Raw genomic sequence first — 26,981 nt, 5'->3', positions numbered from 1 at the left:
TACAGTTGTACTGGTGCTTTTATTTTCTCCTGTGAATGTTTCCAGTGCTTAAATTTAAAACATTCAGAAAGCACCGACTGAATATCAGTCTCCACATATTTTACATCACAGTTCAATAACAATGTTTACAATATATCTATGAAACACAGTGAACAAAATGGCATAGGTTTTTCCCCACAATCTTCTTTTGTAAACAAGTTCTTCCTGGAGGCTAGGTCAAGGGAATTGATACAGACAGATCATGGTATGAAAGCGGAATGACCATTCTTTCTTTAACATTTTAAATAAAGGACTATTTATAAATACACTCTGATTCTCCCAATATACATTTACAGACCTGATCATTTAAAAGCAATACTGACATTTCTCTTTAAAAAAGAAAATGTCGATAGATGAACTACTACAGGAATGATTCTCCTATGCAAAGGGAGAAAGAAGCAAGCACAGGTTTACATGAGTTAGAAGGAGCATCATTGTTCTTCAAACATTCCTGCTTGTACACCAACACAATGTGAAGAGGGTCATGGTCAGAAATAATCTACTTGAATTCGAGCAAGTTGCAGTCTATCTTGTAGTACACATAGGGGTAGTATTCCTGCTGACTGAGGTTCAAGCCTGGAATGTCCATAGTTGCCTGTAAATACAAGAGAGTTAAAAGCAAATAATAATTGTATGAAACGTTGGTGGGTTGCTGCTTGACCTTGCAAACCAGGCAAGAGCGATACACGACCCTTACTGAAATTAAACAAAATACCCCGTAAATTGCTTTTCCTAGCTTTATCAAACACCAAGAGTTCATTCAGATTTAGCCACTGCCGTGGTTCTGATCTTACTTTTTAAATTAACATCTTAAAACTCATGCTTTACAGTGAAAACAATCAGTTTTAAGAGATTTGTGTTTTGCAGCAGACATGCACTTAAGGTTCCAGGTGTTTAACAAACTTATCTTTGGTGCATGAAAATGATACTGTGGCTTTCCAAGTGTGGCTCTCTTGTGCTCATATATGCTACTCTTTTGGGCTGCAGCTACTGAAGAGTGTAGTACTGGTGTATTATTGTATGCATTACTACACTGACTAACTTGGAGAGAAGGACATGGGGGAAATTCACTGGAAAATAGAAAGAATACTATTTGGATACAGGAAACTGGATGTGCTTAGCATATCACAGTTGAATAGGCACATTATGTTCCCTGTAACATTGTACAAGACAGATACATGCCTATGCCTCCCCAGTGTACATATGATAAAAAATCTGTACATCCCTTAGGGAGTACAAAGCAGGAATCTCAGTAATTCCGCACCAGTGAAGCAGCCCTTCAAAGATGTATTGAGAAACAAAGAAGCATACTTGCACATTGCAGCTCATCTTTCAAGATTTCTTCCACATCCTTGCCACACAGAAAATTAATTTCATAAAGAAGAGATAGCTGGAAATCTCAGGTTTAATGTGTATCTCAATCAATTTCATTAGCTTATACAAATTGCTGCTCTCTTGCAATTATTTACAAAACAAATTCCCCTATTACCAACTGAGTATACTGGGGCTAAACAGTGTTTAAGAGGAGATGAATGATTTCAACTGTTCCACCAAAAAAGGAATGTTTTAGGAGGCTAAATGGAGGCATTCCTTTGTGACAGGCATCAAAGCAGCTTATGAATACCATGTCTATTCCATCAATGCACAGAGAATGTCATGAATCATACCACCTTTCATACTGGAAGCAGCAGCTAGAGGCACAAACCTGGATTGCCAGTGGAACATCATAAAGGTATGAGTTACTCACATCAATGATCGCTGCTGCACTGCTGTCAAGGTGTTTGTACAAATCATAGAGAACTTCTCTTAATTTTTTCATGGTTCTCTTGTTGGGTTGAAGGAGCATAGCCTGAAAGTTAACTGGCAAACCATACCTAAAGACAGGATAACATGTTTTTTAAACTTCTGCGTAAGTATCTGCTCACTCTTTTCACTTAGATAGAAGGGGTTTTTTTTTTCTTTCCACTCTGAAAGGGTAATTCCTCTTATTTTGCTTCACTTACTTAAATGCTTTGGGATCACATTCCCTGCCTTTCAGTTTACAAAATAATTGCCATAAAACGGTCAGCACATTTTCACTTCAAGCCCTTCTACCTATCCTGTTGCCTCTTTGAGAATTTCTTGTTGAGAATTGCTCCCTTGATAAATGATCTTACTAGGATTTGACAACTAAACAGTTCAACCAACAGACACTGACACAGACCATTTTTAAGAAGCACATTGCTGCAGAACTTTTCAAAGAGCAGAAAGAAGGAGCTGAAAACTACAAGATAGCCACATACAGGGATGTGCAATGAATCTGTTGGTGTGAGTGTCAAAATTCTGGCCAGTTCACCAGTGCTGAAGTGAGTCAAGCCAGCATGTGCTCTCCTGCATTTAAGTGGACTATGATTTGTGTATTTTTTATGGAAGAGAAATGTGCATAAAATATGGCTGCAAATTTGTGTAAAATACCTCTGCATTTGCACAAACTGCAGCTGTATTTTACATAAATGCCTTTGCCAAAGAACACCCCCCCCCCCCAACAAAATGTGCCAAAAACTGCCAAGTGCAAGGGGATAAATATCTTCAATGCTGCCCAGCCTGGCCCACAAATCTATTATAGCAGATGGTGAAGACTTACTGCTTCACAGAAGATACTAGAGTGCATCAAGTATCTTTATGTGTGTTTATTGCTACCATATGGTAAATTCTTAACAGCTGTGGTATGATTCCCAGTCATCTGTTTCCACCAAGCAACAAACATTATTCCATGTATTCTACTAGCAGCTAGATAAATAGCACACATACTCTTATATTAACTCTCCTCTGCAAAATAATTTCTTTCAAGGCAAGACAGCTGGGATAGCTGAGTAAATGTTTCTACTGTTTTACTGCCTACTGGCTTCTAGAAATGCTGTAAAGCATGCCTTTAGCCATGTTAACAAGTATTTAAGAACTGGCTCAGATGTAACACTCAATCTTGCATTCTGCCTTAGCAGAACTGGAACTACATGACTTCTCCTTTAGTGGAGTCTTCTGGTGGTTTCATATGCAAGAGAAAGATAAACTTTATCAAAAGATACATTTTTTACTTTTTCATTTATTAGTTGGGCTTTTATACCTTATATTATTGATATTGTGATGTGCCTGTATTAGCTTTTTTTCTGTATTTAAAAAAATTAAAAAGGGAGAAAAAAAGATACATTTTTAATCTTAAAACAAAGTGGGTTATTTGCTTGTATGTTTATCTTAGTAAATTTTATTCCTTTTTTACATGCATGAGATTTATGAAGTTCTTTGTTAAGATACTCCTTTAATACAGAGAATCCTGGTTGCTGTACTCCAAAAAGAAAGTATAGCTATCAAACTGAACAGGGGCAATAGCTCTTATCTATAGCATATAGAACATCTGTGGTTCTTAAAGGGAAAGGGCAATAGCTCTGAGAAATACCTTAAAACAGATTCAACAAAGACTCTTAGGGCTTTCACATGAATCCACGCAATGAATGCTTCACTGAAATTCACTTTCAGCCATCGGACTAGAGGCCCCTGTAATTGAACAGAAAGAGCAAAACCCATTTCAAATATCATAAGCATTTCTGCTAAATTAAATTGTGTTTTCTGTAAGGCAGTATTACTGCACTTGCCATATGGAATAGGCTGTAGTTTATCAAGATGAGAAGACTGAATACTGGAATAATTTTTGCTTGCCTGCAAAGCCAAACATGTAAGCATCATCATTCTTACTATTTTTCTACATTTATTCCTCCCTTTCTGTATTACTTCATGTCTAAGGCAGCTTAACTAAAACTATAAAATAGCAACTATATCAAAAGTAAACAATATAAGAGTAACAAAAAATTAAATATCTTAAGGAAAACAGCAAGCCATCAACATACAGAAGTGGCATAAATGAGAAAAAAGGAGTCAGTCATAGGTTACATATGGGAGGGGTCATCATCTGGCCCCCCAAAAGTCATAGGACTCTCCTGCCTAAAGAAGAGATACCACAGAGGTTCACCACACTGACCCCAGTCATTACCTGCCTCATTCTAAATACAAGGAGATTCTGAGAACGCAGGTATCAAGGGTCCCCATTTTTTAGATCTTTTCAAAGGGTCATGAATTTGGAGAGTAGGGGACAAGACAGCCATAAAAAAGGAACAGCTGCTTAGTATTATATAACATTATCTTGTTAAAACAGGTTCTCTAGAGATACAGAGCCAAACGCCAATGTGGAGAGACATGTGTTCTCTTCATGTAGAAGACATCACAGGACATCAACAATGTCTTGTACATGCACCAAAGGAATTGAGGCCTGTATGCAGGAAAGAACTGCAGGCCAAATACGTTTTCCATCGAGTCAGCACAAGGTCAATGCCACACATGCCATAGCCTCTACAGAGATTTCTAAAGTGCAGGCAAAACTAACCTTATATAGAATCAGACAGCTGAATGGGAATTTAGAGATCATCTACCTCCTCCTCAATGCAGGATCTTAAATGCAGGATGGACCTACACCAAAGGTGCGCAATCTTTTTTGTCCCGGAGGACCACATCTGGTGTTGATATGCCTGGCCAGGTTTACACATGCACAAGCACACACTCTTTCCTCTCCAAGCAGTTCACCCTCCCAGTAGCCTGCACACACATACCTCTCAATGTGAAGGGATGGGAAAATTTAAACCTATTCTCCCTGCCTGCTGATATCAAAGAACTGCTAGGGAATTGGAGCAGCATTAACCTTTCCCAGGAACCTCCAGCATTTCTGTGGTACTACTAGTGGTGGAAAAACAGTATCTCACTGGTTGGGTCAGTTGGGACTGGGAATTGTAAAGCCTCTCCCAGTCTTCACTGAGACTGCAGTCCTGACACTGCTAATAGCAACGTTAGAACACTATGCCTACCCCCCATAATCCAACTGATCAAAATTCTCCACTCCACAAGCAGTACAAGAAGTATCTGAAGGGCCTCAGACGGTGGATTGTGCATCCCTGAACTACAGCATGCCTGGCAGATGGCCATTCTGCCTTTGCTTAATTTTTTCTTTCTTGGTTGGTTGGTTGGTTGTACTTCTGTATTACCCCATGGCCACAAGTCTCTGGGCAGTTTACAAATATAAAAGAACCAATGAGGTACCACCATCTTTCAAAGCAGTCACCTCAGCACTAAACAGTTCTTACAGTCAGGACTTGTCAGCTAGTGTTTAGCTGAGAGCTGCTTCCTGCAATTTGGAGCAATCAAGAGCATGTCTGCTCTATTTACAATATGACAGTTCCTCAGTTATTTGAAGACTGCTGTCATGTCCCCCTTAATCTTTCCTGTACTAGGCTAAATATGCCCAGTTCTTTTAACTGATCCGCATGGGGCTCAGATTCCAGAGCCTTTGCCATTCCGGTCATCATCCTCTAGACATGCTTGTCAATGTCCCCCTTCTTAAAATGGTGCACTCAGAGATGGCCTCGACAGGCCTCCCAGCCAGTGCAGAATATTGGGAGCGGTAGAATGGAACTACTACCTCCTGTGACCTGGATTCCATGTATTCTCTTTTCAGCAGCTGCATCATGCTGTGGGCTCGCATTCAGGGTGCAACCCACCTGACATTTTGATCCTTTTCACACCTGTGGCTACCGAGCCAGGTCACTCTCATCCAATATTTGTGTCTTATTTTTTGTACCTAAAAGGAGGACTTTACATTTAACTTTGTCAAATGTCATCTTTGGATCCTGTCAAGATCATCTTGAATCTTGATTCTGCCCTCTGTGGGGATAGCAAGCATTTCCAGATTTGTGTCATCTGCAAATTAGCGGGAGAATCCAATGGTGCATTTATACCTGGCGCCTTTACACCCCACCAATTCCCATTTGCAAGCAGGACTTGTTGCCTCCAAGGAAACTAGAAGAGCAAAAGTGCCTGTTTCCGGAACCGAACAAGTGAATGGAGCTCACATAAGGGAGGTTCATTTAACTTACAAACTGTTTCTTCTTATCAGTAGACAGCCTGTTCATTTCTTCTTTGTCTGCCTTCATCTCTTCTTCATTATACTGAAAGTCACGGACCATAAATCTGCAATGGAAGAGGAATGCACGTTGCAGACTGCTGCAGAACTACCATGCAACAGCAAAACAAGCTGGAGGACCACTTACTTGTTTTCCCTGGCTTTGTATCTGAACTCATCCACTACCTTCCTGAACAAGGTGACATTACAGAGGTAACTGTCCTGGTCCTCAGAGAGAACACTGCAGAGAAAAGGACACCAGAGATCACAGACTAAAAAGCAACCATGGAACTGTCACACTGCAATAAAAACAGTAGTTAGTAACTCAAGACTAGCAAGATCAGTTTAGCAGCTTGTGCATCATGTACTGCTGGATTGCAATGCTAGGTTTACAAACAGTGTGCCTCTATTAGAGAGGACTAATTGCGGCTCACTTTCACTATGCTAAGGAGGAGTATTCAGCTCATATTTCAACATGTAAAGCTGTTCCTTTCGTAGCAAAAGCTAGCTATACTAAATCAAAAAAGTATAATTTAAATGTCCTCTTAGAAAGTGACTGTGAAAAAAAAGAACTCCCCATCTTTATTTACTTCAGATTTTGGTTATTATGTGGTTAGCTTTTTCATGTATGCTCATCAGCTTCCACACACCTCCCTCAAGGATAATAATTTAGAGGTCAAAACCTTCCTTAGTTGTCAGGACCTGCTGCTCAGAAAGCAGGAGGATCAACAGAAGGTCAGAAGAAGAGGGAGGGAGAGACGGACATAAAGACAGACAGACAAACTCAGGAAACAGAAATTTAGTTTGCAAAAAGGAATTTGAAACTGTGCTCCTAATTGTTGAAATGGGGAAGAAAAGAATAAAGTGGAAAAAACAAGCAGAGAAACAGGAGAAAATAGGAGAAAGAAAGAAGGAATGAAGTCCAGAGTTCTAGAGTAAAGAAAGCATCACAGGCTGTAATTGAGAAACTGATGAAAAGAACTAAGCAGTGACACTAAGGCATTGCTTGGATAAGGAACCTGGATAAAATCAGGACATGGTTTTACCTGTTGATATTTTTTTCAGTAACATTTAAACTTTGTTATTTGAAAGTTGGTAGTTTTTCTCTTTTTGTTTGTTTGTTTTTTAGGTTACTCAATAGCCAAACTCTATTCTATCTAAAGTGCATACTTGAGATATAGGGAGTTTTGAGTGGTTGATGAAGGCAGCCAGAGAAATAAAGATTTCCATTTTGTAGCTGCAGAAAAAGTCACAAAAAGGGAACATGGAACAGGGATACATTATTTATCCTGTTTTCCCTTCCACTCATAGAACAGGGCATTGCCAGTCTATGACAATGACACTATGCTAATTTCAATTTGCATTTCTGCAACAGCTGTTAGTAGCTCCATTGATTTTATCTACTTAGTAAGTGTAAAGAGATTGTATAAGAGATGTGTAAAGAGATGCATATTCATCATAAATATCTGCTGTAGAAGGCAAAGGACATGTCAAAGAAAAATAATTTTAGAAAGTACAAGTAACTGGGAAAAAAGGAAAAATATTTACAACACACTGCAGTCCTTGGCCCACTTCAACTGGCTGGAGCAGAGCAATCAGAGCAGCTCTCATGTCCATAGTGCATCTGATGCATCAGACTCATGTGTTACTCAAGACAGCCGACTCCATAGCAAAGTCTCGCAAGCCATGAGTCAGGAGGTCACCAAACCACACTCTGTATAGACAAGAAAAATGCTTTCCTAGTCTGTTCTGGGATGGGCAGGCCCTGCATGACACATCACCCCCTGAACACTTCTTTGAGGGAGCCATGAGGGCTCAGGAAGAAGAAAATGAAACTTGAAAAAGAAGTATTTGGGAGTGGGGCAGGGTAAGAGAGAAAGAAAGAATAAGGGAATGAGGAACAAAAAGATGATGATGATGATGTCAAAGATTAACAGGAAGAGAAATTGGGATTGGAACAGATACTTTAAGGCTAAGAGAATGCTTAAGGAGGAAAATAATACAGGAAGTTACTACGAAGAGAGAAATAATAAAGTTACAAAAATTATCACATGCCCTTCCTGCCACTTGAGCTAATGGAAGGAGTTAAGTCAACTTTTAGCCCACTCTATAACTCCAACAGAGAATTAAAGGTGCTGCCATACATTATAATTGCTCTATGAAGTTTATTTGCAAATAGGGTAGCAATTATATTCACTGTAAGGGGATCCAGTCTGGATTGAATGCTCTGACTTAAATCCAGGTAGAAGGGAAAGAGAAATCTTAAAAGAGATTCATTTAGAGAGTAAGAATTGTGGCTTATTTGAAGTATTAGACAAGTTGAGTCCTCAAAAATTTGTTTTCCTCTTCTGCTTTGGTTTGTTAGCCAGCTTATTTCTAACTTTATTAATATGTCAAAAGAGATTTGAAAAGTAAAATAAAACTCACTTGCTTGATCTTGGGACGATCATATCTGTTAAAGTTTCATACTGCTTCATCCAATCATTGTAACTTACCCTAAAAAAAAGAAAAGTTGTAATTCGCTGCCTTAACAAAAATCCAGGGAAGATGCACGAAGTTCTTTTCACTATTGTAACAATGCCGCTGCCTTCAGGACTACCCACAATCAGAACAGCATCCAAAGAATATGCTGGTGCATGCCCCAAGCAGTCCCTGGCGGACAGAGAGGAGCCACCTATCTTCCTTTCCAGCTACAGGTCATGACATTGCATCAGATGTGGTTCTGACAAGTCCTTGCTCTTCAGGTGTATAGAAGGAGCGGATGCAGTGCCTGAAAAGCTCCTCTGTATCTACCAAAACACATACTTGGTTCTTTGGATCCAGGCTTCTGCTGGCACAGACCCATTTCAATTCAACAAAACTTGAATTACTTGGTTCCTTCAAGCATCATTACCCTTGGGGAAAAAAGGCTTCTTTGCAATTCACAAAATTCATCCCTTTCAGCCTGACAAATATGGAAAACCCGTGACTGCTGAGGTAATAAATTATGATCTAGGAAGCCATTAAATATTAATCAATTTAACTTGACTGGAGTTAATTGTTAAGAATACAAATAGGGCTCATATGAAATGTAAAAACCTTCTAAAAAAATTCCATGGCAGATGACAAAGGATTATGCTGTCCAATTTTTATAATCTATTTTTAGCATCCTAAAAGAGGCTACACTTCAGCATTTCTAGGAATCACTCATTCCAACTAGAATTTGGGAAGAGAAAATTTGCACAGATTAACTCTTTTACACACACACACACACACGTTTTCCAGAAGTGCTTGGCCTCTATGTCTTTTCCAAACAGAAATATTTTAGGTGTGCTATACCTATGGAACACCTGTCGCATGTGAAACTATGGGTCAAATGTGCAGTTTACAAAAACAGTTTTACAGAAGATGTCTATACATTTGTATTAAGTAATTATCACTGGATTCAAGGGACTTACTCTAAGGAAACATACTTACATTTAAAGAATTAGATAGCTGGCTTAAGTTTTCAAGTACAGCTTTCAGATAGGAGTGGATTACTTGAGGCCCTCCAGATATTGCTAGACTGCATCAGCCCTAGCCAGCATAGCCAAAGGTAAGGAATGATGGGAGCGGAAGTCCCAGCAGGCTGCCTACCCCTATTTTAGATCATATTGTTGATCCTGGGCTTGCACAGAAGTTGTTCCTAGTGAATTGCACATATTGTGGTTTTGTACTTCGAGTTTACTGTTTAGGAAAGAACAGCTGGTCTTCCTGAGGCTGAACCTTTCATATTAAAACATAAATTCAAAATGCTTATCTTCTAAATTTCCATGCAATTCTATGCACACTTAGTTGAAATAAGTGCCCCTGGGTTCCATGCTATTTGTTCAGGTAAGAGTGTATAGTTTTGCATTGGGTCCATATATTTTGGGTCTAAATATCTTCCTAAAGCACTTACCTGTTTCAACTGCCATTAAATAGCTAAAGCAGGCATGGATACAATTTAATATTAAAATAAAAATAAAAGTTATATTATTTAACAGTTCTTACTATATTAACAGTTCTTACTATATTATATATGTTGGGAAGAGCAATACAGAAATTTAGGATCTACTAAAATCCGAAGATAATTATAAAAACAACTACTAAATGGACTTCCTATTTGCCTTCTGTTCTGCTTTTTAACAGCACTAAGATGCCTTCCTTTTTCAAGAGTAGTAATTCCTTCAGCAGAACCTTCTGGTTTGTACATTTGTTTTTAATTTTGAAAGAACCACTTGCATTCTTCTAGTAATTTAGCTGCATTCTTCACACAATTTATCTTGGTTATATTATCCTAACAAAAGCAGTCTAGAGTATATTAGGGCTGCTAATGCTTTTCTAAGATTACAAGGTAAAGTGTGGAACATTGGACAAACAAGACAGATGATACTCTAAGACACAAGTGTCAACTGACTTTGGTAAATCTAATTTCCAAGCTAACACTTCAATGAGCTACTATAAATCAGTAAGGATTTCTTAAACCAGAGGAGTTTAAATGGGCAGATTTTGCTGTACTAGTAACAGTTCTTTCATTTACATGAGAAACACTGAATGACTAATTCCAAACTGTTTTCATTGAAACTGATACACTGGAAAAACAAAGCCATGACTGCACATACTCACACACACAGTTTTTGTTAGCGTATGTGACAATTCAATGCTAACTGATGTCAATTTCAATGAATAAATAATACTGTAAGAAGTTTATCTCTCTTGTTAGATCCTTTGTTTCTCTTTGAATTTATATTTCTGTGAATCCCTCTTTTGGGACCAGGAACTTGACTTACTTTGGTACAACCACTAACAAAGTAATCAGATATTCAGAATCAAGTACAAAGTCGTCTTTCTTTACAATTTCTGCCAGACTTCTCGTTAGCAAACTTCCCCTATCAAGAACAAAAAACAAAACAAAACAGGAAGTAAGTTTACAATTCTAGACTTAAATGAATAACATTGCTTTTGGTAGTGAATAGTTAAAATTAGTATAGTATTATTGATGTATACAAGAAGTCATCTTTTATTGTTCAGATATACTTAAGAAAGATAACTGATACAAATAAAAGTTTGTACAAAAACGTTGAGGTTATGCAGTAATGCACTACTCAGCTGATCAATACATACTTATAATAGATATATCAAGGATTTACTACCCTTCCAATAGTGCCTGGTCAAATCAAAGTTCACAAAAATGTGTAAGCCTTCTAAATTTCCAGATCTTTTCATCAGACAAGATGTTGCAAAAAATCACATATATTATAATTTGCTTTAAAGAGGCAGGCTTTTTTTCTTTTAAATATTTTAATTTTTAATTAGCAGTTACTGCCTTGTTAAAAAACTGGAATATGTCCAGAGAAGGGCAGCAAAGATTATGAGAGGCCTGGAAACCCTAGGGCACAGGCTGAAAGAATTTTATATATTTAGTCTGGAGAAGAGATGATTAAGAGGCAATGTGATAGCCATATATAAGAAGGGCTGTCATGTGATTGATGAAGCAAATTTGCTTCCTATTGCTCAAGAGGTTAGGGCCTAACCCAGTCAGTTTAAATTACAAGGAAAAAGATTGACACATTAGGAAGACAGTACAAGCTATTTGACAGTGGATTGTACTGCCTCAGATGTGGTAGATTCTCTTTTGGTAGAGATTTGAAAGCCAGAGTGACTGGATGAACACCTATCAGGAATGTTGCAGTCACAGATTTCCAGTACTGGCAGGAAGGAAGATTAAATTACTTTTGAGCTAACTTCTGTTTTTATGATTCTGTGAAATTGATAACTTGGAATCATTTTTGAAAAGGATAGTTTCCTCAGTCTATACAGCAAAAACAGCTTTGAAAAGGGTACTGTTTTACTAACTACCTAAGAGAAGACTAGTTTTATATAAAGACCAAGATGTAAATTTAAGTATGCCCATAGGCTTGCATATTCTCAGTAGGATCTTTTTTCTCCAACTAATTTTTAGGTTTCACATACAGTTTCCTACTGTAAGGATCTGGTATGAAATATACAAGTCCAAAGCTTTCTTGGGCGCCATTCTTTAGATCCTGAACAGAGAAAAAACACTTATTTGGAATTTCTCTCCCTTCCAAACATGAGTTTGTGGCTTAAATCCAAAGATAGCGTAGCCTGCTGTTTCAGGCTCTTACATGACTTTCTTGCACAAATCAGAAGTTGCATTGAAAATAACCTAATAATGAGATTGCTCTTAGACCGCCTTATAGAATGCCCAACACAACTCACGCGTTCTTCCTTTCCAAGTTCTGAAGGTTCCCTTTCAGGCTATTGTATGCTGATGCTCTCGCCTTTAGATCATTGTCAATCTGAGTAACTCCCTTTAAAAACAAAATTCAGAAACAAAACAGTATCAAATTAAGATTTTTCTATAAAAGATGCAATGTCCTGTAAACAAAACATTATTTTTTTAAAAAAATTAAGAATAGGCATAAGGAAATGAGACAAAGCATGGACATTTAACCTTTATCATTCACCCATGGTTTTATAAGTGAACTAAGCCACATGATTGAGTGGAAAAATACTTTTAAAGCCATCTAAATTAGTAGCCTGCAAAGTGAATTCCATAGTTAATGCTTTTATCTGCCCTGAATTTCCATCCCAATCATTTCATGGGATGAGTCCTAGTTCCACTATTGAGAAAGAAAAGCATGTCTTCCTATCCACTTTTCCCACACCATGCATGGTTTTGTGCATATCTATCACATCTCTGTTTACTCTCCTTTTTTCTAAACAAAGCAATCCCAGCTCTTATAACATTTTTCCATAAAGAAGTTGCTCTACCCCCTTGTCTATTTTACTTGTCCTTTTCTACACGTTTTTCAACTCTACAATATCCTTTAGGTGTGATGTACACAGTATTTTGTAGCTGTACTATAGATTTGTATAAGGGCAACCTCATATTGCCAGTTTTATTTTCAAATCCTTTACTAATAGTGCCTAACAATGAATTTGCCCTTTTAGGAGCAACTGCAGAATGAATCAACCTTTTCATTGAACTGTTCACTACAACCCCAAGATCTCTCTCTCTCGGTCACCATTAGCTTATATTTGAAGCTGAGATTTTGTGCCCCAGTATGCATTACCTTATACTTGCTTATACTGAACCTCATTTGCCATTCTGATGCCCATTCTTCCAGTTTAGAGAGCGCCTTTTGGAGCTTTTTCAGGTCCCTTTTTCTTTTAACCACTCTCAATAATGAGATGTCATCAGCCAACTTTGCCAGTTTACTACTAATTTCAGATCATTTATGAATAAGTTGAGAAGCACTGGCTCTAATACACACACCTGTGGGACCCCACTATTTTCATCCTTCCATTGGGAACATCTACCATTGATTCCTGCTCTGTGCTTTCTGTTCTTTAATCAGTTATCAATCCCTTCTTACTACATGACTGCTAAGTCTGCTCAGGAGCCTTTCATGACAAACTCTCCTGAAAGCCTTTTGGAAGTCCAAGTAAACAATGTCCACCAGATCACCCCGTCCATATGTTTACTGACACTCTAAAAGAACTAAAAGGTTAGTGAAATAGGATATTAACACTGAAAAGCAATCAAGTAGTCGCTACAGCTTACAAGGCTTGGATTAATATAGGCCTGGTGCAGAGCCTATATTCTTTTCGGCATCAAGTCAAAACCTTTTTATTTAAGTGTTATTTTAAAATTAGCATTTTAATGGTTTTACAGTCACTTTTGATTTGATTTATTTTTATTGGTTATATATTGTTTTATTATATTGTGATATTGATTGTTTTATTGAATTCTGTTTTTAATGCTGTAAGCCATTCTGAGATGTTATACATAAAGGACAGCATATAAAAGTTTTAAATAAACAAACAAACAGACCTTACATTTTGGTAATAAAATTACTGCAGTTTCTAATGATGTGGAATGGGAATTCAAGACATATCTCAGACTTGCCCAATTTCACATGCCCAGTGGAATTGACTTTTGCCTGTTTGAATAACCCCCACATCCTATCAGTCTTTAAAGTCCCCTCAGTTTCAAAAAGCAACTTGGGGGGCTAGTACTGAACAAAAAGGAACTTTTCTGAAAGAGGTTCCCTTCAGGTCCTAGAATTAATTCTGCCTATTTTCCATTCCTGAGCATAACATTTTCATTAAATGAAAGCTTTCGGAAATTCTAGCAAGGCCTAGTCATGGATCTTTACTGGTTAACTTTCACTTCTGGGGTACTGTTTCTCATCTGTTGCTCCAATGGAAAGATTCTAAATGCAATATGGGCTACATCCAGTGCCACACAAAGGGAAATCTGCTTGTGCAATGGAATGTTCTCTTTTCTCCAAGAGGATCCAGGGGAAGCAGGGGGAGTAAGAAATTCACTCTGCTGGCTGATGCAGTATCAATGATGGATGAACATAAGTGGATGTCTCCCAATATTGTATTTGGCCTCCCCAGTATTTTTCAAGAAAAGGAACTTAAAAGCATCAGAAGATTTACTGGTAGCATTCTTTTTGAAATCTATGAATTTGCAAAATGTTAACTTGGAAAACTGCAATCATTTACATGAAATGATCATATCTGACTAATCTGAACATCTAGTTCAAGGGGACAAAAAGTAAAAACTATGAATTTGCAAAAAATTAAGTTGGAAATATGTAATTGTTTACATAAGGAATCATATCTGACTGATTTGAACAGCTAGTTGAGGAGGATCCTCCTGAATCTACCACTTCCAAAAAATGGCAGCAGCACAGCCACAAGCTTCTATTGCTAGCTCTACCAAAAGAAGTCCTTCTCTTATCTTTCAGCTCTAGGTTGACAAGCATGTTGCTCAGCACTGTGTGTTTGTGAACGTGTGTGGCTCCTTGACACCATCTAGTGCAGCCCTTTGGGCCCAGACACTTGTGCACCCCAATCTAGAGTAGTTACTGAAGGGTTGCACTTGGAGGAATCTGAAACACAACTGAACACAGGGAAAAATAGTATTTATTCATGAGACAGACACGTTCTTGTTCATACACATATTGTTTTAAATCTGTGAATCATCCAGGGAATCACTGCCAAGAATTGAGAAACTGCCAAGTATAAGAAAAGTAATCAGTAGGTCACCATGACCTCCAGGAAAGGCTATAACTATACTATCCACACCCAGGGAAGGCTGTAACTGTATTTGGCACAAATGATATTTTATCTTCTTCTCTGATCCATTTTGCTCAGTGTCCTTGCACAACACAATGGTACCATTGATTAGAGGTGATTATTTATTTAGACACTTAATCCACAGGAGCAACATCAGTTCTTTCCTAGCAAGCACAGTTGCCAGTCACCCTGCAGCTGAAAGGAATGGCTTCACATCCTTCTGCTGATGAATAGCTATTCCCACTCATTTCCAAAGGCCTAGGTGAAAAACATGCTGGGGTGCTGGCTGGGTGTGATGGAAAAGAAAGGGGTTGCTTTATTTCCTCTTAGCTCACTGTGGAGAAGAAAGGCTGACTTGAGGGCTAGTTTTTGCTATAATCAACGCAGGTAGACAGGCTGGAGCAGAGAAAGGTTCATCAGCTACAGAACACAGATTGACTACATACTGCCGCTTTGGACAGTGGTAAGCAACTTCTTGGTTTGGGACTGGTGGCAAAATCCAAAAGGGCACGTGTGCTCCTGTCAATTCCTTCCTACCCAACAATTACCTTTTGCAAGCGGTGGGCCCGCTCCAAAGCAGTTGCACAAGAAGAACCCATCACGTAAGTCAGGCAGATTCATGGCTTCCTAAGGGAAAGCCCCAAATGAGCAAACTGAGTCTGTGGCCTAATAATGGTCCTCGACCTCCACTAACCTGCCACGTTAGACGAATTGTGTTTAATAAGCACAGGCTAGCTGTCCAAGTACTTCTAATGAGAGCCACACATGCACAACTGACAAAATGTAAGCAGTTAAAGCTACATTTATAATTTGTTTATTTATGTTTCACTTCTACATTAAGCTGAAAGAAAAATAAACTACTTTATTCATACCCCATCCTTAGACCTCCTTCTTACAGCTAGAGTTTTCATTTTTCTTGAGCCCAGAAGTCAAGGCAGCCTCTGCCATTTGGGAATAACCATTCACAGTGATTCACCAAGGATTTCTCAGTGCAACCAACATTTTGCTTAGATCTCAAGAGCCTGATCTTTCCTAATCTTGGAAGCTAAGCAGGGTCAATCCTGTTGAAATCTGTATGGGTGACTTAAATGTTGTGAACTGCCCAGAAAGCTGCAACTACGGGCAGTATAGAAATGTAATATAATAATAATGGGACTTATGAAATCAGTATACCAACTCCTCTATTTTAACCATAAAATGTTCTATGATACAGTTCTTATTCATTTAAACAGGGCCAAACATACACATCCAAGCAGACATCATTCTCACTCTCCATTGTCTCTATTAATGGTTATCTGAAACCAGGACTAATTAGCATTATTCAAACAGCTTCTCAAAATAAGCAAAGGGGTTCCTCATGACTGACTGAATTTATGTAATTTTTTAAGCAGTTTGGAAACTCTGGAGACATTTTCCCAATCCAATATCCTCCAGCCATGTTGAGCACCAACTTCCTTTATGCTCACTCAGAATAATGGTAGCTGTAGGCCAACACATCCAAAGAAACTAGGTTTGAGCAAGCTGTTGTACAGCAGAAAGTAACCTAATGACAAATGGGTGGTCTATGGAATGCATCCATTCCGTGACCATATTTTCTGCAGTCCATTTGCTGTTGCCCTTTGGTATACTAGGCAGATAGTGAAGACTTTAGGATATCTGGGCTATCTTTCTGTCAAGCTGCATTAGTTCTCTTGAATACATGTGATCAATACTCATTCCATCACTTCAAATATTCATTATATTATTTCTATGGCATGCAAGACTGTCTTAGTGGTGACAAGGGGTATTTTTCACTTCCTAAAAATGACAGTTCAATGCTTTCATTTATCTGCACATTAAATCATTGTATGTTTTTACAGAAACCAGTGTGTGCTTTTGCAGCACAGAAGTTCTCTTAGGCTGATCAAGATCAACTTCAGTGTTTCAAAAATCCTTGGACACAAGAACAATCTCACTCTATGTCCATGGAAGTACAGACTACAAAAGCTTGGTTTAGAAATTCCTCATAAGAACTACAGTACAGTCACTACACTATAGGAAAAAATACTGGTAATGAGACAAACTCTGTATGAGTCCATAATCAAGGATGGAACAGAAGTGGTGGCAAAAATCTGCCTTTTCCCAAATACTGGTGACTGTGGTGAGGATTTATGAGGGAATGATATTATATCAATGTAGTAGTTTTATAAGCCACTTCAACTGGTTTTATTATTCCATGATTCTAGTGTCATGGAATAATGGTCCTATGTGTCAAAATTTCTAATACTTTTATTTTTTTATTTATTTAGATATTTTAAGACATATTTTTAGAACATGTCAGCTCAGAGTGATGAACAAAATACAATTATAAAAATAAAAATACAGAATATTATGAACAAGAAAAAAAGCTCAGAAGTCTAATCCAAAACCAGCGCCACACTAAAATACACTTTCACCAGGACTTTTAAAAAACCTTCCAGAGCCACAGCAATAAAACACTAACACAATCCATAATAATAAATAATTAAAAGTCATTTGTAACAGGTGGATTTTCAATCCTTTTAAAATACCATAACCAATAGGGGCCAAACCCACATCTCTCGAAACAGAACTCTATAATGGAGAAGAGCATCTGCTAAGAAGGCCCTGCCCTTAGTGCCTGATAATCTAAGTGATTTCAAATCAATTTTTATGCTAAAACTATAAAATTACTTCATTTGTCATTGCAATTCTTGTAAAAGAAAGAGACAGTAGATAATTCAAGATGTATTTCTAAAAGGATCGACATTCATTTTAGACATTAAAGAGTCTGTGAGGACTGCCACTGAAAACTAAGTGTGAATACATGTGAGCCATTTCCTATACAGAATAACCATAAAGATGGGCAAAGAAAGCTGAAGGAGAGCAGAGGGAAGATGAGGAGACAGTGTTTTGTCCTTTGGAGTGTAATGAGGACAAGGCTCAGGTTTTTTGTGAGTCCAGTAGCATGGGACCTGCAGGCCCACCGAGCCTTCCCCTCAGCCCTTCTCTTCAAATCTCATGGCTTTAATGGGGCTTGTTTCTGCGTAGACATGTACAGGGCTGCGTTGTTCGTACTGTCCATGAGGGTGCTAGTGTTCAGGTCTCAGGCAAGCTGTTTCCTTGGGGTAGAAGCAGGTGGTGTGACTAGTGCAACAGAAGCAACAGCAAAGATGGCTGACTGGGCTGGATGGTAGCTGGCACTCAGGCACTACTTCCGCCATCACGTTGCTTGGATCTGTTAGCAACTAGTGTGTGTTTAGGCTCTGCAAATGCTGCTCATTTCCCTTCTGACAGTACATGGTGACTGTGTGATTTGCTGTGTGTTGGGCAGGTACAGCGTTGAGCCTGGTTCTGTTGAAGGCCAGATGCTAGGAAGATCTTGCTACAACATCAACAAAGACATGGGGGACTGCAGCAGGTGAGCAAGGGTGGTGGTGAACTGGCAGGCAGCAGTGAGCCTGCTCATTTCAGTAGAATCTATAATACAACTTCTACCACCAGTAGCCAATAGTGTATGTTAACTCTGCAAAAACTAAATCAGGATAACAAAGGTCTCTAAAAATTGAGAAAACACCTAGTTTATCTCCAGCAGAAACACAAAAAGCACAAGTGGGTATATTTAATCAGAAGTCTTATTGAGACTTCTTATTGAATCTCAGAAGTCTTACCGAGTTCAATAGATGAATGGACAAGATTGTAGCTGTAATATGGAGCCCAAGTTGTTAATGGGTCCAGCTATACAAAGATGCCATTTTACAAGTTCATGGTATATAATATGCACAATTCAAAATCAAACCATTTATTTCTAGAATGTAAGTTTCATGAGCCTTTAAAAAAAATCTTACCTTGGCAATTATTTCTGAAATATTCTTCAGAGACTGCTTGATTGGATACTTTGCCATATCCCACTGGAACCTTGTTATATAGGTGACTAAATCCACTGCAAACAAAAGATTACATACAGGTTTCATTATGCAAGCAATAGTCCTTGTTATGTTACTTGCCACTTATAGCAACACGTCAAAGCCTTTGGATATTGTATAAATGCATTAAGTCTTTAAATATTCAGAAAAGGCAGTTTTTAGAAAAAAGAAATCTGGAAGCAAGTAAATCTGGAAGCAATGGAACCACACAGAGGTATTGGGATTTTTTCTTCTTGCATAATAACTTTTGTCCATGCACATAATTAAAATGAGAAGCAAGAATGAACAGAACAGAATTCTGAAAAATATTCTATATCGTGCTAAAATTGAAAGGGTGGGAAAAATTGCCCCTAACATTTTTTTTCTGCAAAAGTTTTAAGGTATACTACTGTCTGTCTGTTGCTTTGGATTACCTAACTATAACAGCTGATTCTCAAATTGATGAGTAGCAATTTAAAGTCAAAAACCACTCTGAGAAAACCTAACTCTTCATTGGCCTGCTATGATAATGCATGCCTTTTGTCATCTTAGCTTTTAGAAGTTACTTATGAGAATTGTGAAAAGTATTTACACTTACATTATGTACTGGTGTTCAGGAATGACCCCTCTAAGAGTTACAAGTTCATCTATTTGTATACTTAGTCTCACCTGCCCCTACTTTCTAAGGAGTCTGAGGAGAAAACTGAATTAATATTCTAAGAGAGGGCTGTCGGTAGTGGATTTAACTTTCATAACAGGTTTCTTCTTTTTTGTATAATATACCAAGTGCAGAGGGTTGATAAACAAGAGCAGCTTTATTATAAACAGTTGTATTACTTATGAAAGCAGAATTATTTATGTAAGGATGTTTTAAAATATGTAAAAACTTGCTTTTAACATAAACCAGAAATACGGTATATTGTAATTATAAAATTAAAAGGTGATGAGGCATTACTCTGCCTAGAGAAGCTTTCTTCAGAGACTACACTTCTTTATGGGTTGATCATCTAGAATTCTTGGTATCACTTGTAAAATGTGATTTACCAGAGCCATAGGAAGATGTTTTCTATATTTCAATATATAGTTCTATATAATCCTCAACATCCAAACACACTCTGTACATTAAGTTAATATTTACCTCCATTGGCCAGAAGGTTTTCCTGAACCTTATCTCTACTGTCCTCGAGCACATCAGCCATATACTGTGCCACCTTCTTGACAACACTGAAGACCAGAAAAGAGGAGAGTTGAAATGAAGGATAGATTCTAATTTATCTTTCTTTCCCAAGAGTAAGCTTATCAGTAGCTCAAGAACTATATTGAACAGGACTCAGTTTACATCACAGTAACTTGGACTGTGCCAGACTGATAACCAGTTGATTGTTACAATGCTGTTTAAATTACTGTCCATAAAACTTGTCTGCTTTATTAGAAAGATCTGTCCTTTATCCTAAGAAATGTGCATGTACTTTCTAAAAGCTAGGCAGTGTCCTTGGGTTTTGCCACCTTTCATCCAATTATGAAGACCTGTCATCACTTCCTGTATTAGGTCAAATTCTTTCTGAATCAGGCAGTATAGTGCATAACTTTAAATACCTTTTAGTGATATATATAGCCTAAACACAGCCATTCAAAAATTTAGTGTAATTTATCATTTGCCACTTTGGATGTAGTGGAAAATAATATTTGGGTAAACCAGGAAATAACAGCAAGCACAAGAGGAACAGCACACTGTGTTATGTCTGGCCAGACTCAATGTTTCTTAATTTCTCCCTTTCCCCTTAGATGGGGCCTCTGAGCCTATCCAGAGAGGTGTTCTGACAAGGGCTGGGCTGCGATTGGGGAGGATTTCTCACATCCTGCCCCTCAGCTCCTCCCTCTATTTTTTGGAACACCTGCTTTTCTTTCCCTCTGAGGCTGCATCCAACACCTTGAGAAGCAGCCAGTACAGTTCTTTCTGCAGCAGCTGTGAGGGATCAGAGGGTTAGAACTCGAGGCCCCCCACCTCAAAGTCATAGCAGTATCTGGTTTTGGGAGGGGGAACTACAAACAATCATATGGTCCCTGGGACACTTTCCCAGAGCCACAGTACTGCTCTCTGAAGGTGCAATCCAGTATCTCCCACCCTTGACACATGTAATGGAGATTCACATGTACCCACTGTAGCAGCCTCTGCCACTGCTATCCCTTTTGTCTTGCCTTTTAACTGGACAGTTATTCCTGGCACACTAGAGATAGTGAGGCAGAGGGAAGAAACTGGGACGCTAATAAGAATCAATGCAAGGGGACAGTGTCAGCTCCCCTCCACACCCCCTGGCATGCCTCTTTTCCCCCTCTCCAAAGGAGAGGCAGCTAGCCTGATTCTTTTCAGACTGGCTGTGAATGGGACAGACTGGGGCTTGGTCTTCCAAGCCCTAGCTCTGAGGTTGCAGGAACTTGCTGTTGGGACTCCAAATATTGGGAGGCCATAGAATTGTGCCCTATGCAATTAATTAGCTCAAATAACAAATTATAGTTAATTAGCAGTTAACATTTACACTTTTCTATGGATATCATTCTGAAAAAATGATGGCTCAGCTATTGAATGATTATTAATAGTAATAGTAATACTATTTACCCTTCCACAAACGAATCCAGTTTGGCTAGTTCATCAGACAGGCCCACTAAAACATCAAGGGTGCCAACCTAAAGAGGATAAGACTTACTTCAGATCAAGACATAAAAAGCATAAAACTGCAAGAGAGAAGGTAACTAGTGCCACAATCCTACACCCAATGCAATGGACTTTACTTTCAAATAAGTGTACACAGGATGCTTTTTCTGCATAAAAATATTTATCTATCTATTAAATTTCTAACCTGCCCCATTAGCCATATGGCTCCCTGGGTGGGTTACAGAAATAAAATACATAATAGAATAAAATACAGATTAAAATACAGTATCAAACAACAATTACAAATAAAAACCATTAAAACCAATATAAGATGCACCACAGTAATGACATATCCACAGTTAAAATGCTACGTACAGCAAGTTAAAATATCATCAAAATAAAAAGGGTTTCACCTGGTGCCTAAAAAATTGTAAAGATGGTACAAGACAGTCCTCCACCCAACCATTGTAACACTAAGTAAAGATAATTATTTTATTCAACATCTACCAGTAATCCTAAGGTTCAGTTTCACATATTAGGAAATCAGCTTACCAAATGGAAAGGGCAGCTTTGTATGCAAGAGGTTCCATCTCTGGGACCTCCAAGTGGAGCTGGGAAAAATGCCAGTCTGAAGCCCTGGAGAGCTGCTGCCAGTAAATGTAGCCAATGCTGAGCTAATGGAACAACAATCCAATCCCACTATAAGGCAGTTTCCTATGTAACATGCTTCTATGCAATTTAGCAGTGAAAAACTCATTTCCCTTTTACCATGCTGCAAAGACCTTGGCTTCCCCAAGATGTGAACAGAGCACCCATGAAGTTAAAAACGAAACAAATCCCCAAGCTTCTGACCCTTTTTGTATCATATATACACTTTACACAAGTCTGTTACACCCCATCCAGAGAACATATTACTAGGTATTATGTGATACTGATTTTTTGTGCATGCTGGTAATCAGAAAATTGAGAATTAAATTTGCTGCTCAGCTCTGAATGTTCCTTTTGCTTCTGTGATAGCCTAGAGATAAACAATAAGATTACAATATGGGTTTTTTTAAAATTAAGCAGCCTTTTAGGGCACATTCCAATGTGCATTTAAATGAGAAAAAGCCGAACAACTTGTGGCATTACCCAGACAGAGCTGTAGGAGTCCTTTTTCTGTCTAAATAGGATTATGCCTGTAAGTGGATAGTGCTGGTTTCTGCTGTGGGAGCTTGCACTCCACAAGTTAGAGAAGCAGCTTATAATTATTCCCTCTAGTGTATAGATTCATAGTACCAATCTGAATATTCTGTACAAAGAAAGTCTGTGATGTCTCAGTGTTTACCCCAGCTCTATAAATTAAGGTACAAAACAAAGTTGAAACAAAGCCAAACATTTTTGAATGGAATAAAAGAATTGATATATACCTTTAAATCTGGAATGTTAAATTTGGCATTGGTGGAGAGGTTGTTATTTTTTATAGTAGCAGCGCATAACTTCTCCCATGTCTGCTGGCACGTTTTCTCTCCAGGAGCAGAAATCAGCCAGAACTCTGTCATTTTTGTCACTCTACTATGATGCTGATGATTTTGAAAGCTAGAGGTAAAACACTGGAGGGTGGGGGGAGAAAAGAGTAAGACTCATTTGGAACATCCAACTAAGATTGCTTAATGTGACTTTATATGGCAACAAAGAAACCTATGCAATTTTTGGCATTTGTTAGTGGTCCTTTCATCAGATTTATAAGGCTCACAAAAATCTTAACTACTAGTAAGTACTTGAACTGAAGGTACCACCTTTTGCTTTTCTATATGCATTTGTTCAGGCAGGGAGTGACCTTCCTTTTCTTCCATACCAACCAGTAGAACATGTAGCACTGAGGACAAATTTATACTACAAAATTAAACTATTTTAAAACTTCACTTTCCTAAGCAATTCCAATTCTTTAATAAGGGGTAGGACGAGGATCTCTGTTAGAATACACCCCCCAACTATCAACCACAGAATTCTTTTGGAAGGTGAAGCCATACAAATATTTAAACTGATGCAAAGGGTTACTTTTGTAGCAACCTGTGTTGATCCCTCCCTGTTGGCTCTATTACTGGTGTTACAAAGAACCTGAAAAGGTTTGCAGGAGGATTTGGAGGCTTGCAATTGATCTTCATAGAGAAGCTGGACTCATGCTGACTGCTGTTATCCCTATTTCCATTCATTTATTTGGCAGAAAATGGGGAAAACAATATATTCTGCAGTACAGTTCAGACATTATATTCCAACTCACCAAACAATGCTCTCAAACTCTAGTTAATACTAGGCATTGTTTGCTTGAATTGGATGTCACTGCAAGCTATACTTAAGGGAAAACAAGAAACGGAGACAGAAACCAGATAGGCACATGAGCATGTAGCATATTCCCAATCCTTCAAATAACTGCAAAACAAAGCTATAATGTCCTTGTTGTACTGAAAAAAATGCTCTCTCAGCTCACTGCTCACTTTCAAACAGATAAAAAAAGGCCATCATGACATGTTTGGGAATTCCAAAAGGGAAGTCACTTTGTGCAGAAAACAGGGTGTAATCCAGAGCTGTAAAATGCAGTGTACACATGAAAGGAAAGTGTGCCCAACCAACATGCCATGAGGTGCAGTTCATGCAATAAACCCCCCTTACTGAAGTTGTGCAACATGTGAGGCAGTTCTTATAGCAGGAGTGGGGAATCTTTTTCAATTCTGAAGAAGTTCTTGGAGACCACATTCCAGAAGGACTGAAGGCAAAAAGGGTGAGGCCAAAATTACAAAAAATCCCAACAAATTTTAGGTTGCAGCTCTTAGTGGCAGTACAGGGTCTTAGAAGAGACACTTCAATATTTTAAAATGGAGAACACATTGCACAAAAACAGCGAAAACACCAAATATCAATGGTTCAGGGGAACGGGACACTGTCATCTGGGGTCCCATAGGGACTGATACGCCCCACCCCTGCCTAACTGACTTCAGATTAGCAAATAAATGAATTTCTTCTTAGTAAAACCAAGTCCATCACAGGGCCGTTGGATAATCTACTGACAGCTTTTCCGAACCCGATCATCCTCCAGATGTTTTGGACTGCATCTCCCAGCATTCCTGACCATCGGTTATGCAAACTGCGGGATGCTGGGAGTAATAGTCTAACATTCCGGAAGGCACTAGTTTGGGAAACGCTGTATTAATTATACAGCTATGAAGATCAGGGCCGTATCCAGAGATCAGCCCAGAAACCTCCGCCTGCTCCACCGATCTTGGGCCATTTTCGGCCGGTGGGGGGTGCTGCCGTTTCTCTCCCTTTCTTACGAGGTGACCGAAGGGTGAGGTGCTTCCTTTCTCTTTGACCGGAGGCCCCTTCCAGCTGCGAGCCACCTCCGGGCGGAACCCTCCCCCGCGCCCCCCGCCGCCAGTCATAGCCACCACCTACCTTCGGACGGTCCGCTAGCGGCGGAAGATGAAAGCGGCCCGAGGCAGGAATCGGGCGGACGCAGCGCCCGAGGAAGGGGAAGCCGACCGGCAAGCTCTGCGGAACAGAAAACACACGTGACACGAGTCACGCGGAGGGGGCGGGGTCGACAGGCAGGCCACGTGACGTGGCCGAAGACAGCGACGCTTGGCTGATCGAGGTTGCTCACATGCTGGGTGTTTATTTTACTCAAGCAACCATGTGGCAGAGGAGGTAGACGTTAGGGTGCTTTGTCCAAGTAGATTTGGGAGCATGAGAGGCATGAATTAATTGCTAGGGGATATTTAAATTCATGTGGAGAAGCCTGTCAGTGGCTTGCTGACCATGTACTACCTCCTTCACGACAGGCGACATGCCTGCAGCCTCAGTTGCTGAAGAGCTTGGGCAGTCGGAAGTCTTGCACCAGTCCTGCTTGAGCGACCCTGGGGCAGTTGGTTTGCCACTGTGTGTGGATTGTGCTGGACTAGATGGACTTTTGACCCGATTCAGCATGGCTTTTCTTACAATACCCAGCCTTGTTTTCTACCAAAGAGCTCAAGGGGGCACATACGGTCTTCTTCATCTCTGTTTCATATTCCCAGCAACCTTGTTAGGTAGGTTAGGCTGAGAGCAAGTGACTAGCCCAAAGGCACCCAGTCATTATCCTCCTCTTTTGAGATCTGATTTCACAGATAGTGTTTTCAGTCTCTGTTTTGACCACCCTTTCAAAGTGCCTGTGTGTTGCATTGGAGGAGCTGTCACTGACTGCCAAGCATTTTTTTTACACACTGTGTGCATTTAAAAAAAAACAACACAAACAGTAATCACCCTTACACAACTGTGGACATGTGCATTTCTGCAAGTATGAAAATGTGATGTCTCAGCTAGGTCAATGTCTTGGTGGTACTGGCTGTCAAAAGTATAGAAGGTATCTATGCAGGATAGTGTCCCAAAGCATTGTTTAAACATTGTTTTTATTTCCTTTGCTTTCTGTTAATAGATCTCAAAATGCAAAAGCAAAGGTGTGTGTGATCTTTGCTCATGAAAACGGGATATTGAGATTTACACTCTCTTTCCTCCGTGGTTTTTTTTGGGGGGGAGGGGGGGCGTTGCCCTGATTGTCCTTCGTGAACAATGCATTTTGGCCTTTCTCTCAGACTGTTTGAGAAAGTGCAAAAATACAGGTCATTCCCTGGGGGGAAAGGAGCAAGTTGTAAAGCTCTGGGTCTCCTTTAAAATAGAGTTGTGACAGGCCAATGGTTTGTTTGTTTTGACAGGGACATATACATCATATGTTAAAAGATGTCCTGGGAATGGACAAAAAAAAAAAAGCAACAGATACAATTTGGCCTCTGCAAAGAATATATTAAAAGTTGGTTTGTCTTTAGGGCAGTTATGTCAGTTGGCATGCCTACAAACCCATACTGACTTATGCTTAGTGTGGCTTATGTATGATATACTAACTGGCCCCGTATGACTTACTTCTGAATAAATGTGGAGATGATCGCACAGTAAACCTGTGTAATGCCTTCTGTGCTACATATTAAGACTGCTACACACTGCAGACTGTGGGGCTTTTACATCAGTCCTCACTCATTCACCATTTATTTGCTTTTGCTTAAGAGAAGTTCTGGGGAACCTGGAGCCTTGCTAACATCTTTGTGATATTTTAACTTTTCCTAACCATATTATTCATTGATGACATTTTTACCCCACTCTTCTGTCAAAAAGCAGTTGCCATAGTGGGTTGCAAGGATTAACAACAACACAACCCTTGCCCTCTATTTACAATCTAGAAGACACAACATAAAAGAAAAAGAAATTCAGGGAGCTGGGGTGGGGG

The 26,981-nt window shown here is 39.1% G+C and overlaps 1 protein-coding gene across 2 annotated transcripts; it reads right to left on the bottom strand.

Moving 5' to 3' along the window:
* On the bottom strand, window positions 1–25,226 carry ATP6V1C1 (ATPase H+ transporting V1 subunit C1). 2 transcript variants are annotated; one of them, XM_044421752.1, is made up of 13 exons: window positions 25,121–25,226; window positions 23,098–23,280; window positions 21,653–21,720; window positions 20,174–20,259; window positions 18,979–19,073; window positions 12,260–12,351; window positions 10,810–10,908; window positions 8,447–8,515; window positions 6,168–6,260; window positions 5,994–6,087; window positions 3,473–3,570; window positions 1,787–1,913; window positions 1–634 (listed from the first exon to the last, which is right to left on the bottom strand). In XM_044421752.1, the coding sequence occupies exons 2-13, from the start codon at window positions 23,227–23,229 to the stop codon at window positions 539–541; spliced, it is 1,149 nt and encodes a 382-aa protein (XP_044277687.1). In that variant the 5' UTR covers window positions 23,230–23,280; window positions 25,121–25,226; the 3' UTR covers window positions 1–538. The 2 variants fall into 2 exon arrangements, with proteins under 2 accessions (XP_044277687.1, XP_044277686.1); XM_044421751.1 differs by lacking the exon at window positions 25,121–25,226 and adding an exon at window positions 24,341–24,452.
* Window positions 25,227–26,981: the final 1,755 nt, after the last annotated feature.

The sequence above is a fragment of the Varanus komodoensis genome, unplaced genomic scaffold, assembly GCF_004798865.1.
Source record: "Varanus komodoensis strain SLA01 unplaced genomic scaffold, ASM479886v1 scaffold12, whole genome shotgun sequence".
NCBI classification, from domain to species: Eukaryota; Metazoa; Chordata; class Lepidosauria; order Squamata; family Varanidae; genus Varanus; species Varanus komodoensis.
This window is presented reverse-complemented; position numbering and strand designations above follow the sequence as displayed.

What these genes read in the sequence shown, in the direction of transcription:
- ATP6V1C1 (XM_044421751.1), bottom strand. Translation starts at nt 24,424, where the DNA reads ATGTGGTCTCCAAGAACTTCTTCAGAATTGAAAAAGATTCCCCACTCC. An exon ending in TTAACATTCCAGATTTAAAG is followed by an intron (nt 21,721 to 23,097) that starts GTATATATCAAT and finishes TATCCTCTTTAG; the next exon opens with GTTGGCACCCTTGATGTTTT. An exon ending in AAACCTTCTGGCCAATGGAG is followed by an intron (nt 19,074 to 20,173) that starts GTAAATATTAAC and finishes TTTTGTTTGCAG; the next exon opens with TGGATTTAGTCACCTATATA.